At 39.7% G+C, this 13,617-nt stretch overlaps 1 protein-coding gene across 3 annotated transcripts; it reads right to left on the reverse strand.

Annotated features, from left to right (window-relative positions):
• Positions 1 to 1,440: 1,440 nt before the first annotated feature.
• MEIKIN (meiotic kinetochore factor) lies at positions 1,441 to 13,364 on the reverse strand. Of its 3 annotated transcripts, none has more exons than XM_088063693.1 (14): positions 13,158 to 13,364; positions 11,628 to 11,715; positions 11,328 to 11,406; positions 10,265 to 10,325; positions 9,437 to 9,595; positions 8,882 to 9,001; positions 8,599 to 8,638; positions 7,298 to 7,359; positions 6,419 to 6,513; positions 5,912 to 6,085; positions 5,500 to 5,580; positions 4,850 to 5,005; positions 4,430 to 4,553; positions 1,441 to 2,519 (listed from the first exon to the last, which is right to left on the reverse strand). In XM_088063693.1, exons 1-14 carry the CDS (start codon positions 13,330 to 13,332, stop codon positions 2,473 to 2,475), a joined length of 1,461 nt encoding a protein of 486 aa, XP_087919819.1. In that variant the 5' UTR covers positions 13,333 to 13,364; the 3' UTR covers positions 1,441 to 2,472. The 3 variants fall into 3 exon arrangements, with proteins under 3 accessions (XP_087919819.1, XP_014108750.2, XP_014108751.2); XM_014253275.2 differs by having other exon boundaries at positions 9,437 to 9,619; XM_014253276.2 differs by lacking the exon at positions 5,500 to 5,580 and having other exon boundaries at positions 9,437 to 9,619.
• Between the last annotated feature and the right edge of the window lie 253 nt (positions 13,365 to 13,617).

A 13,617-nucleotide genomic window follows, 5' to 3' on the forward strand; every position in this document is an offset into this window, starting at 1 on the left:
CCAGTACAAGAAACAACTCCCTCCATCTCTGAGTACTTGGAGTTAGTCTCCTAGAAGTGCACTTCAGGTAACAAGAATAACTGAACAGTGTTAATGAGAAACCTCTTCCAGATTTATATAGTATATTTATTCAACATGCATCTGCCATGCACAATTCCTGCTGATAAAGAATTATCAGAGTTCTTGCATGGACTGACTTGCTGGAAGCAATTCCAGTCAAGCCATTAAGATTTCATCATGTCTGGGGTGTGACAGAGCAGCCCTGGTGACACTGAACAGATTCTTCTCCTGAATTACTTCACAAATAACCTCCTCTGTCCTACCCATTAATTGGCCATGACCCATAACCTTTATCTACCAATATGGAAAAGCCAGTTTCCACTCTGAATGAAATTTTATGTAGTAATTTTTCAGCTGAAAACCAAACTATAGGAAAATGCCTTTCCTTTGAGAACAGCAGAACAAGAGTACAGATTGTTGCAGCCTCAAAATGAATTTCCTTCCCTGGGGCAAAGAGCTAGCCTGGCAATTAATTACACTTTCTCTAAGAGTCAGACAAAAGATGATAAGTAGTGGTGCTTTCATAACTGAAGGGAAGGACAAGAGATTGTGGTACATGATATTTCTGTCCTCCTATACAGCCTCATCACATCAAGAAAAATAAAAGCAAACCCCAGCAATATTTAGGCTGCTACAGTCAATTCCACAGTTACAGACCATTTTCCTCTCTTGTACTTTCCAATTAGTTTACCAGTATTAGTCTCTTTGTATAACACTACCAGATGGCCTGGGGCAAAATAAGTGTTTTTTTCCTATGACTTCCAGAATACCCTTACAATAAACATAACTTTATTCTGGACCATCTTTTACTTGAATAATCATCATAAGCACAACTTACTAAATATGTAACCTTCAATTTTGCTTAAAGCTACATCAAGGAGCTCACCTCTGTCTCCTAGGGGCTCTAGATTCTCACATAATTACTAGTGACTTTAGCAGACTTGCAAGAACAAGGATATTGATAATTAAAAGCATACCTGACAGGACTCCAAGGAGTTATTGGCAGAACTCATTCTACTAACGCTTGAAAGAAAAATAGCTTAATGGCATAATTTTTAACCATGAGCCATTTAGAATGTTTATATAATACTTGTTCACAAACTAATCCAGCAGCAATTATTTGCACTTCCTTCTACCCCACAGCAATGGAGAAAAGATCAGGGTTTGAACTTTCACAGGTATTTTCAAATGCAAACTACAGTTGTGGATTTTGTATGTCTTCTTGTCATGCTCTTTTTGGAAATACAAAACTATTTTCCAGGGTGATAACACTGAGAAACAAAATCAGACTTTTGAAAGCCATACCAGCATTCTGAAACATTGAAAAATTTCCTTTTTGTTCAGATAAAATCTGAGTAAAGGATTGTAGTAAGAACACCGTAGGAGTCCAAATTACTTTAATGTGCAATGAATTCTAGTGGAAAAAAATGTGTTCTTGACAATGTTTTCTGAGACATTCAGCACATTAAGAACAACATTTATGAATTAACAATCCACGAGCTGAACAGGAAGCTCTGTGAATTTGACTTGTGCAGACACAGTGTGAGCAGTAACCTGAAATTCCAGAATGTCAATATCCATCTCTTCAAACAGTTCAGCTATAAAAGGGTTTTTCCCACCATTGTGGGCATTCATGTAAGGCATTTACTTTATCTAAGTCTGAAGCCACTAAAAGAAATAATGACCAAGAGATGTGGTATTACAACATACCTGAGATGAAACAGGAAGGAGTCTGAAATGGCAATGGCTGGGCAGTGGATGTGCCCAGAATGGTGACAGTGCTGATCATTAGGAGCCAATTCAGAGTGATGATGGGGTGAAGGTGACCTGCATTCATGTTCAGAAATCAAATTACAGCAGAACACACAGTTCTGTACCTCCAAAGTTCTGTAGATCTAAGCACTCAAGGAGTTTAATGGTGACATACATTGACTTCTGGGTCCCCAAGAGTACATGAATGCTTTCACGGTCTGAAACTGCATTTCAGGATATGCAGTTACCTTCATAACCAATATTAACATTTAAAGAGTTAACATCTGTAGATGCTAATGCTACTAGAGGAAACGAGAAATCTTGGCAGAGAGAGAGACAAAACGAATTCTATTAAAGCAATTTGGTCTGCTGGTCTTCAGTCACACTTTTTAAAAATCTAAACAAACTGAAGAATCATCTTTATGGAATCCTTACAGAATAATGCCCAGAACAGGATCTAGCTGCTGTACAAAATAATTTAATATAAAGTATTTGAGTATTTACTAGCTTACTGAAACATGTAATACTAAATTTCAAACAACATACATTAACAAAAAAAAATACAACCATTATTCACTAGTTAGGAGTTCTGTTTTACCACCCTGCCACAGCAGCAAGATGGTCATTTCTTCTGTGAACTCCTGCTGAGAGCCAAAAATCTCATCTTTGTTTACAGTAGATCCAATTTTTGGTACTTGTAATAGTATCTGGGAGGAAAAAAAAGTGATAATTATCAGTAAAGTAGTACATTCTCACATGTAAGAGAAAGCTCAATGATCTGACCAGCTGTTCAGATGTCCACTAGATATATTCAATGCTAGCATTTGTCTGGAAGGATCTGGATCTTGCAGGTCTCATTTGCTAGTGAGAACAATAGTTTTGAGTATATGTACATTCCTAGTGAAGACCAGCATCATCTAAAAGACTCCTTGAGCAGAGAACATCCAGCATAAATCCCTCTGTTGCGGTCTGTATTTGTTTTAATAGTTTCATTGTTAATAGTTTATTTCTATGCTCCCCCATGTTTCCCCCAGAGCTGGTTTGCCCCTAAGTTGTATCCTCCCCTAAGCTGCCCATCACTGTGACTCCTTATTGCAGTACTTTCCCTGTCATTGTAAACCCTGCCCCTTGTTCTGGACACTTCCCTGTGAATCCCATTAGCCCAGCCCCCTTCCAATACCTCCCCTTTGGAAAGCCCTTATTCCTCAAGGCCCCTTTGGCCCATGTGACCTGTCTTCTTTTCCCCCTTATCCTCATTGGTTCCTATATTATAAACCCCATCTCATGTTCCTCCCCTGTGTGCTACTGATTAAGATTTTGTACCCACTCCCTGTATTTAATCCCTTGCACACAGGTGCTCAGCACTCTTCTGTCCCTGACCCCTTTGGCACCAATAAACCCTTCCGTGCTGGAACCTCATATAGAGAGCCTCCTCCTTTCTCCTTCGCTTGATGCCAGATGTTGGTTAGCGATCCTGCACCGTAGAGCAAGTGGCTCTAAAGGTTCTGCCTTCAGTAATTCCCATACTGAGGCAGTTCCCCATACCTGGCACGGCGCTGGTGTCACACTTTGAGCTAGCCCAGGTTCCGGTGAACCATGTCACCCCCCACCACAGTAGGGTCTAATTCCTGATACCAGCACCCTCTAGAAAAGGAGTAAGAAAACCAAACTTTTGTTCTGACAACACTACTTGCTGATTTCCAATTCACTTTGCCCACCAAGTACAACCTGTGTTCTGTATTACCATAATATGCCAGGGCACATGACCTAGCATCCTAGTTCATTGATTTGTAGAGAAGCATCGGATGAGTGTCATTAACTACACGCTTATAAGCACTTCCCTGCATTCTAGATCCTGTATGTATGGTAATAAAGTAGGAAGACATTTCGACCTAAGAGACTGCAAATGAAAATTTTTGTGTGTTCAGTACTTTTGAAAGCTGCCACACTTATACAGTATCTTTGTATTGAATTAAAACAGAATGACACACAACTTGCAGGAAACTTGGAGAAGAACTGCTTTAAACTTTGGAAGACACATGCCATCCAGTGGTACACCAAGAAACTTCATGAGACATGGGAAAGGGACCTCTTTGTTAAAGTGATGAGACAGTTTTGTTCACAGTCTCATTTTTGTTTAACAAAAGGTTTAACAAAAACCTAGGAAGTGAAAAAAGGAGCTTTCCCTATGTTAAGGGTTTCAGAAGAAAATAACAGAAACCTTATGAGAAACAAATAAATTTTAAAGAAAAATATTACTGATAATTTGAACTACTTTGGTAGAGGGGTGGTAGTGAATACCAAAGTTCAACTGAGGCTTACCCTAGAAATAAAGCACAGAATAATAGTAAGGCCTTAATTGTGAAGTAGCCTATGACTTATATTAATTCCTATGCTAAAGATCCTTGGAAGAGAAAACGTTAGTGCAATTTTAATAAAATACTATTGCACAAGAACACTATTAAGCCAGAGAGTTGAAGTTTTATGCATCTTTCATTCTTTTTAGCCTTGCAATTTTTCCAAATATTCAGACTTTTAAAAAAAGCCCAACAACCTTTAAACACACAACTAACCAGTTAGCATCTGCACAGTGTACCAAGTCTATATACTCCTTTACCTTCAGGCACTCCTTTGGGAAGGCAGAACTCTTTCCAGTTAATTGGAACTTGCTGGAGCTGGGAAGGCCTCTGGCCTGGTGACATTCTAACAATGGAGCAGATTTCTTGTCTGTCACACAGAGGCTGAAAAGATTAATGACATTTCATTCACACAGCTATTTCCACTGAAGAAATACTCTGAAAGAGCTAAAAGCTTTCTTCTAGGGAAATTAGAGATTACCTGCAGATTTCAAGGCATGTCACTAGAAAACATTTAAGACTACTTGTGTAGTAGTCAACATGCTATTAGAAAGGGTGATAGAAAGCTTCAAAGCTTTAACATTCTCTTTAGCAGTTTTGATACTGTAAGGACTAAATATACAGTACAATACAAATTAGCATGATAAAACTGGATTTAAGAAGTGCAATAAAATCAGAACCTTTAAAATATTCTTTTCTTCTGGACTTTGAGGAATAATTTCTTTTTCTGAGCTCAGAGACACAGGACCAATTTCTTCTGAATTTACAAATGGACCTGTGGTATTCAGGAACAGGTCTTCCCCAGGTGAGGCTTTATACACCGGCGACAAGCTAAACTACAGCTCCGTTGAAATAAAAGAGATACAGGAGTAAGTGCCCAGTTAAATAACAAACAACAATTCAGACTGGCTAATGCTTGTTGGCTCATGCAAAAGATATTCTATTGCTTAAATAAAAATTATTCAGGGATTCAGCAAGACCCTAATGTTCTCTTATTTATTAATCTAATATGCACTAGCTCAAGAGTGAAGAGACAAGTGACAGTACTGTACTGCCAAAGAATTCAAACTGCCATTTAAACATCAATTTTGAGTCAAAGAGTTTGTTCAAGTAAGGATACTAGTGCTGGTTTTACATTACATTTGCCAAAATACAAAACAAATTCCTAGATTAGGTTGTTTGGGGTTTTTTAATTGTTCAGAATTTATCAGTTTCTTGTGCAATATGCAGTGTAACATATATATAGGCAGAAATGCAATGTGCCACAAGGAATGATTTCTTTGGTTCTAATCATTAAAAAAAAAAATAAAAAGATTAGATAGACACTCACATCTAGCTCTAGAGGCTGAGCATTACCAGGATTTTTTAGGACTTTGTTTTCCTCCATGATTAGCATGGTGGAAGTCATTTGCTAAACAAAAACAGAACTCAGTATCAGTTTCAAAGTCTGCTGTTTATTATTACTCTCACGGTATTTTCCTAATATACAGTACTTTAAGAACTCCATTTAGAATCACTACTAGTTCTTCAGTTTTAAGTATGGAATTCCTGTCATTCAGGAGTTTTTTTGCTCTTATGCTCTCCAAAATTAAGACCAAGAATTAGTTTACTGCAGCATAGACATTTCAGATGTGGCACTTTCTGCCACTTATCCTATTTAATTGTAATTTCGGTCAGGATTCACAACTCCCACTTCCATTCCATGCCCGTGTTAATCCGTGGGGCACAATGGGAATACTCACCTCCACAGCATCTGTGCATTTGGTTGGCAGAACTTCTGCTGTCAACCCCTTTGATCTGACTGACGTGTCTTCTGGAGCATCAAGCTGCCTAAACAATGATGAACCTTCTTCTAAGGAATTAAAACTACTTTTTCCTTTCTTCCACCTTTTGGCTTTAGCTGTTTGTTTATCATGCTAAATAGTGAAACAATTACATTTTGTGTTACAAAGTGAATCTCTACAGCCTTGTAAGCACTAAAAAAAGAGTCCCCCTGTCATAGTCAATCTCAACACAACCCATTTCAGTACTACTGACACAGCCAGTCTGAAAAACAGTGAGCTTGGGGACATCCATGATTACCGCTCTATTGAGAGGGAGAGGCAAGCTACATCTCCACTCTGCCCTGGCTGCAAACACCGCTTTACAAATGTAGCAGGAACTACTATTCCTCTAGGTGGAGTTTTCCACCCAAACAAGGAGAAAATCATTTGTGTTACAACCTCACAGATTTATTAAGGATCTTTCACCTTGCTTTCCGGTCCTAATGGTGAAGAACAGTGCATACCACTTTTTAGGTCTGGAGTTCTCTCTCTTGCAGCTGTTATTTTACAGAGTTTTTTTCCTGTGACAGATTTCCAACACATTAATTAACTTTGAGATAAAGACAACAGCTACTCCCCATCCCATGTCTTACAGGATGATTTCCAAAGAGGAATAATTGCAAAGTCACCCATGTAAACACAGTTCTTTCCTCCAATATAACCCTCGTCTCCTCCCCACCATCAGGACTGCTTTACCTCACTCCCATTCTGTAAACAAGGCTGCTTATTAATCTTATGTTCACCTGGCTATTTAGAGCTGGGTAAATACTGTGGGATCAGAGACGGCATAATCACAGCAGTCCTTACCAGCAGCAACTTCTGCTGCCATTACACTCCAAATTAAGCAGGGGGATATAATGTGGTACCTGGGCTACACAGAGAATTGTATCTGTCACAGGTCAGAACTGTAGTTATATCACAGACTCAAACGTATTTGTGATGCTGATATGAAATAGACTCAAGCAAAGAGCACAGCACAAACAGTTATGTTCCTGGGTAAGGTAAATAAGGAATGTCAATTTTCATTGAGCATCATGGGTGATTAAATGGAAAAATTCAGGGTCTCAGACTTCAGTTGGTTGGTTGTTTTTGTTTTCTTCTCCTAACACACTAATTAGAACTAAGTCCTATTTGCTGGGATGATTTTTCAATATACACTTTCCCTTCTAGACACAACTGAGTTTAGTCTGTGCTGGAAGACAAATGACACAGCAGAAGCCTGGTTTAGATACTGTGCAATCATTTAAGTTTGGGTAGAATATTCTGTTCTCACAGCTAGTACAACTACTTCAGGTCATATTTTACCTGCCAGTGTAGTTGAAATGCTTCCTGCTGAAGAACTGTAATAGCAATTTGATGATCTCTTTCTAGAAGAGGAGAAAAAGAAAAGAAGAACTATTCTGAATTAATGTTAATATTAAAAAAATACTATTAATAAGAAAATCCTAGGAGTGAAAAGGGATAAATATTATTTTAAAGAATACTGTCAAGGAGTTGCTTAATCACCCTTTACAGTTATTTGATAGTTTATCAAGTCACACATCTTATCATTAGGATTGTCACAATTTAAGACCCTCAGAAGACTCACTAAATACTTAGCACTTCAGCATTCTAGGACAGAACACATTTAAGGAGGATGCAGGGGAAATTAGGTTTACAAGAAAATTCAGAATCAATTGGACAGAGATCTGTAACACTAAGACTGATATGTGTTATGAATGAAAATGTCTGCATATAAGACTGGAAGGAGAAGCACAAGGGTTAAAAGAAATGATGCTGTTCCTAGAAAAACATTCTTGTTCCTCAGGTTCTTATATCAGAACCTGAAGGCAGCACTGTGACAAGACCAAGTATAGAAGACCCTTCTCTGTGATAAAACCTTACCACAGACAACTTGTCAGAGAAAACCTGGCATCCAGCAACAGGAGGGTGTCAACAGGGTGTCAGCACAGCACACACGCACCCCCCCCATTGTACTTCTTGGCAGATGCATTCCAAGTAAGAAAACACTATCAACAGGCAGTAACCTGGCCCAAGATTATAATATAAAGTCAGCAGGATTTCAAAGCAAAGGAGCTCCCCATGTAAGCTGATGATTCCTAAAGAACGTAAAAGACCTGCCTGTAAACTGATTTTACTCTGGGCAAGCACAGAATGTCAGACTTAAAGAAGACTTGACAACAGATACCCTTCATCCTCTACCACAGAGACAAGCCTGGCCAGACTACCTTAGCACACCCCTCTTGCTGTGACTGAATGAAATCTGACAGAATTAGTGCGATTTCATAAAAGCAACTTATTTAGCTGTTTGCTTTTTAGGGATTTTGTATATAAATGTCATCTCCTTCCATAAAATCCTTCATTGAGTTCTCTTACATTGACTTCCCTACAGTTGCAAGGCCAAACTAGAAATCTGTAAGGCAAACTCTTCCCTGACCAGTTTCAAATTTCACCAATATCAAAGTTAAGGAAATCACAGGTAGCTGAAACTCCACAGAAGCATCTGCAGGAGCAGAGGCTTATTTGTAACGGCCTTTCTTTTAAGTATCACTCAAAAGAGAAGAGTCTAAACATTTAGGTGCATCAAAGAGTGCTGTAGTGATTACCTTGGCATACATCGGTCTGGAAAATCCTCTGGTACAGGTTCTAAAAAAAGCAAAAACACGAACGCTAAACTTTAAATGCCAGCTTGGACCAGACAATTTTTTAGTGCGAACTAACTTATAAAGTACAACATTGGAAGCAAACACAGACCACTAGCAGACAGCTGCTCTCTATTATGCAGACAGACCTTACATAAAATGACCATTATATATTTTATACAGATTCCTCACACCAGAGTGAAATTTGTTTATGTTTATATCCTGAAGTATTATAGAAAAGAATTACCTAATATTGCTGAAAGATTTGAGATCTGTGGTATCTTATCTATGGTCACTGCTTTGCTGGAGTCCAGGAGAGTAGAGTTCTTGTACTTGCCAAGGTCCATGGAGTAAAAATTGCCTCTTTCTGGACATAAAAAATATAAGTGCAGATTTCTTATGCTGAATTTCATTGAGTTATTAAATTTATGACCAAACTGAAAGCAATCACATTTGCAAGACAGGAACTAAAAAGCAAAATTAAAGCACTGTCTTGGCTCAAACAGCTGCAGAAAAGTTTGGAAGGAATTTGACTGAACACACATTTGTGTGTCATTCCCAATAAACAGCTTGTGTCAACAGTGAATACTTTATGTTTCAAGTAGGATTCAAATTACACAAGGACCTGATTAACACCAGATTAAAGGAAAGATACACAGATTTCATGTTAAGCACAGGTTTATAGCAAAGATGTGACCCGGTGAGTCACACTAAGGGAGGCTGCTAGTCTCGCTACTGTAGACAGTCTCCCCACATTTTCTACATCAAATAAAACTGAAAAAAAGTCACCCAAAAGTGTCACCCAAATCATCATCTCTGAATGCTTCAGGGGATGAATAAGTCTTCAGGCTGTCATCTCTGAATGCTTCAGGGGATGAATAAGTCTTCAGGCTGTTGCTAGCAGTGCTATAATCTGCAGCTGAATCTTCATCTAAACAATCTATCAGAAAGGTGGAAACACCTGTGGGAAGAGTAATTTCTGTACCTAGAGAAAGAGACAAAAAAGGTGGCTAAAAAAATCTATCATCTTGTACAAACCATCAGGATTTCCTTATCTGAGTTTCATTCCTGTAATGAACTAAGCATTGTCATGTCAGTATCTCATAATGAGTCATAATACAGTTAAAGAAGCAAACAAAGGGCATCCTTTGTTTATTTCCATACACTACCATAAGCCAAGAGAAGATACCTTCTTCGCCCAAGGCTCACAAGACAGCCTTTAAGAATTTAGCCTCCAGCAGGGTAATTCTTAAATAGGTCACAAGCTTTTAGAAATGCAGGTTTGAGTAAACTGAAGAAATCATGTTCAGGACTAGTTCTGTCAATGATAAAATCAAGATCATGTGGTTTCCAACAGGCTGGGCTCAAGACTGTCTCAGGTGCTTTGGGTCTGTCTGTGCTGCCTACAACCAATTCATGTGAGCCCAGCCACAGACTGCAGTAACAGGCAGAAGTCCAGCCAGTGGTATCAAAACCTTCACTTCCTAATATCACACAGTCAGAACCAGTACAACAGCACAGTACAAGACCAGTACTTCTACAGAAATAAAATGATATAATGAATTTTACATTTAGTTTATTATTGATATAAAATATATTTAATAATATAATGTATTGCCATTATACTCACTTGACGTCACTTCAGCATTTTTCAAACATCCTTTACTTTCAAAGTTGGTTATTTTGGATTCCTAAAATTAAAGAGTAATATAAACAACCTGAAAAAACTGCAAGTAGACAAAGAAAGGCATTTAAATATCATCCTTTATTAGCAGATGCTGAGAAATCTCACTGTTTAGTACTTCAGCACTTAAGCCTGCTAATCACAGTGTAATCTGTGGCAAGATTTTTCATGCACATTAACGAATCCGCACTCTTACAGCTCTAAAATTCAAGGCGACTATCCCATAATTTGGTTCTGCAATCTTTGCTGGATGAAACTGCTGTTGTAGGCATACTAATATCAACTGAACTTATGCACAACAGAGGTAAAGTATTGAACTTCATTGTCTTTTGATTTTATTTTTTTTCAGATACCCAGTCCTCACTTTCAGAATCCTACACCGTTTCTGTAAATACAAACATCTATGATGTGCAAGCAGTAGATTCTATAAAACTAGGCATTTTGTAGAAAATGTAAATAATTGGTAGACTAAAGAAGAGCCAACATTTTAAAGAAAAATAAATCTTATACCAGTATCACCTGTGTCCTTTGTTGCAGCAGATTTCAGTTCAAATACACCCAGTTCACTATTCTCTTGCCACTGCAGTACTAACTGTCCTGTAACACTTCTGTACCATCATCTCCTATGACCTTATTCCAGTTTTAGTAACACAAGAGCATCAGGGACCTGTTAAATGTCTGTGCCTGACCTAGAAGTGAGCAATTCTCTGGAATCACAATCTACTGAGATCTCTTCCACACAACACAATTCCTACAGGCTTGCCTTGTCCAGGATAATTAGTATTGATGTTTTCTCATGCATCCAGTAGCTCCAACAGTTTTTATTCTGGTCAAAGACACAGAAAATGTAATCCAAAGTACAGGACCAAGTTCAGCCTGAAAAATGTCTGGGCACACACAGACATAATTCATAGGAAATTTTACCTGAATAGAGAAAGAAATTAATGTGTCACACTTCTCTGATTTATCCTCCATCCCTAGTAGATAAAAAGCAAGCCAGCATTCTCACCTTCAGTGGGACACTTCTTTCTTCTGGTTCCTTTTCTTTTATCTTGAAATCTGTTGTTCCTCTGCCAGTCACTTGATTACTGCAGTTGAAGAACAGAACCAAATTCAATCACAGAGCTACACTGTTTTAGACAAAAGCAACAACTTTAAAACGTCTTTACAGGGTGTCAATAAATAATCTGACAAACATCAGTGCACTGATATTCAGACTGCATTGTTCCAAGAGCCATCTCACAAGGCAAAACAATGTAATTTATTAACAAGTCTTAACGATGTTGTGTTTGAATGACTTCTAGCTGACCTTTGGTTGCATGAAGAGCTCTCTTCAGTATATTCAACGTTTTCTTTAATTTTTGGTAGATTTTTCCCACTGAACTTTTTCTGCAGGCCTACAGAATAAATATTTATTTCAGTAATGATAATTTCAATATTAGAATTATATTATTATTTCTAACAGGGAACCTTTAGCTGTTCCCACCCTTTACACTCAATACATTTTGACTGTATTATCACTAACAATGTAAAATCTGAATTTGCTTGTTTCAGCAGTATATGAAGACAAATCAAAAAGGAGACATAAAGAAATACTTCTTGTGTTTTAAAAACCTGTGGATTAAAAGGAAAGAACTCCACCACCTTGGAAGCAACCTTTACCTTGATTCAAAGTAGTTTTGAGTTTTAAAAAATCAGTTTTAAATGGAGTTTATTAGGAGCATCAAGGATGTCTACATAAACTGGTCCTCACTGTATATAATCCCAAATGGCATTAATGACACAATAAATCAGTAACCAGCAAATTTCAGAGACATATTTTCTTATCCTAAAACTAATTTTATAAGCCATTTAGCTTTGTGCTTTGTTTTCATTATCTAAGAGCTAGAAACAGTCACACTTTCATGACCTCAAAGGATCCCCACACTAAAACCTGGGTCTGAGTCACTGCATTTCCCCAGGGCCACACAGAGCCCTTCAACTGAAGCTTCCTGGGAATTCAGGACAGGATGACATACGGACAGGACTCATCCTTCTCTTTCTTTTTTTCAAACATATGGAAGACCTCCAGGCAGCTGGTTGCACTCAGTCCTGTGCACAAGAGCACTAAATACATACAAGAGCAGGAGCCAGCAGAGCAGGAACAATGCAGTAACAATGTTCGCTGTACGCTCTAACACGAAAACTTTACTTTTAAATTACCAATATCAGCCCAAGATCAAGACATCCCACGCTGGTCTTCCCCATACTCTGTTAGCCTTCACTTGATTCCTATCCCTTCCCTTGAACTGCCATTTTTTTCTTAACAGGTCTCAAAATTCTTAGCTTGGTATCTGCTGCAATGCGTTCAACGAGGCAGCTCCTTTTGAGTAACTACTTTAAGCAATTCTTAAAATATTCTCTCAAAGGTAAGCAAGGCTTTTGTCGTGACATTTCTCAGTGCTCCCTTCCAACTCGATTAAATAGAGGGGAGGCACTTTACAAAAGGAAAAATCTTACCTATTGCTAACTAGCAGCTAAAACACAAGTAACACTCCTGTTTTCAGAACAGCAGTTTGCTTTCTACAAGTGGTGAGAGACATGGACAAGAAGAAACCACTTCCCAACCTCACACAGGACCCGCTGCGCTGGGCACATGCGTGAGGAACAAACCTTTTTGGGGACACCGAGGACGCTATCGGTAAAAATCTTGGCCGGATTACCCTGCCCAACATCTTGCCCCACGAGAGCACACCGGACAAAGCACAGCGCAGGGTCCTCTTTCGCCCACGCTTTCCCGTCGGTACCGGCCCAGCCTCCTGCACCCCGAGCCCCAACGCCACCCGGGAGAGGCGCTTACAGGCAGGCTCGGGCCCGCGAGGCCCCGCGCTCCCGAACAGGCGCCGCCGGCACATCTGGGAGACATCGGCGCGGCTGCCCGGGAGAGCGGCCGCCCCCGGCAGAGGGGAGGCGCGGCGCTTCTTCCACGGCGCTTTCCCGGGGCGGGGGGCGCGGACCCTGCGGTCCCGCTCCATAGCAACCCGAGCCCCCGCAGCCACCCCCGGCCGCGGCCCCTCAGGCCGCACCGCCCCCGCGTCCCCAGCCCGCATGCGCGGGGCGGCCGCACGCGCCCCGGTGTGAGGGCCCGGCCCCCATGAGGGACCGGCTGTGGGCAGGGACACCTGCACCGGACGTGGTGCGTTCGTGACTCGTTCCGACCCGGCCTCGAACACTCCCAGGGCAACCTATGACATGGAAAAAAACTCGTGTATGAAAATGGAGTAAATAAATCTTGTGTGTGATAATCCCTGTACTGATCC

This window comes from Pseudopodoces humilis, chromosome 17 (assembly GCF_049639895.1).
Source record: "Pseudopodoces humilis isolate 2021_Gansu_Grassland_sample_001 chromosome 17, ASM4963989v1, whole genome shotgun sequence".
Classification (NCBI taxonomy): Eukaryota; Metazoa; Chordata; class Aves; order Passeriformes; family Paridae; genus Pseudopodoces; species Pseudopodoces humilis.

Coding starts and splice junctions, on each gene's coding strand:
- MEIKIN (XM_014253275.2), bottom strand. CDS start 13,332: ATGGAGCGGGACCGCAGGGTCCGCGCCCCCCGCCCCGGGAAAGCGCCG. Junction 7,360..8,598: donor CCAGACCGATGTATGCCAAG/GTAATCACTACA, acceptor CTCCTCTTCTAG/AAAGAGATCATCAAATTGCT. Junction 6,514..7,297: donor CATTTCAACTACACTGGCAG/GTAAAATATGAC, acceptor AATCTGTCACAG/GAAAAAAACTCTGTAAAATA.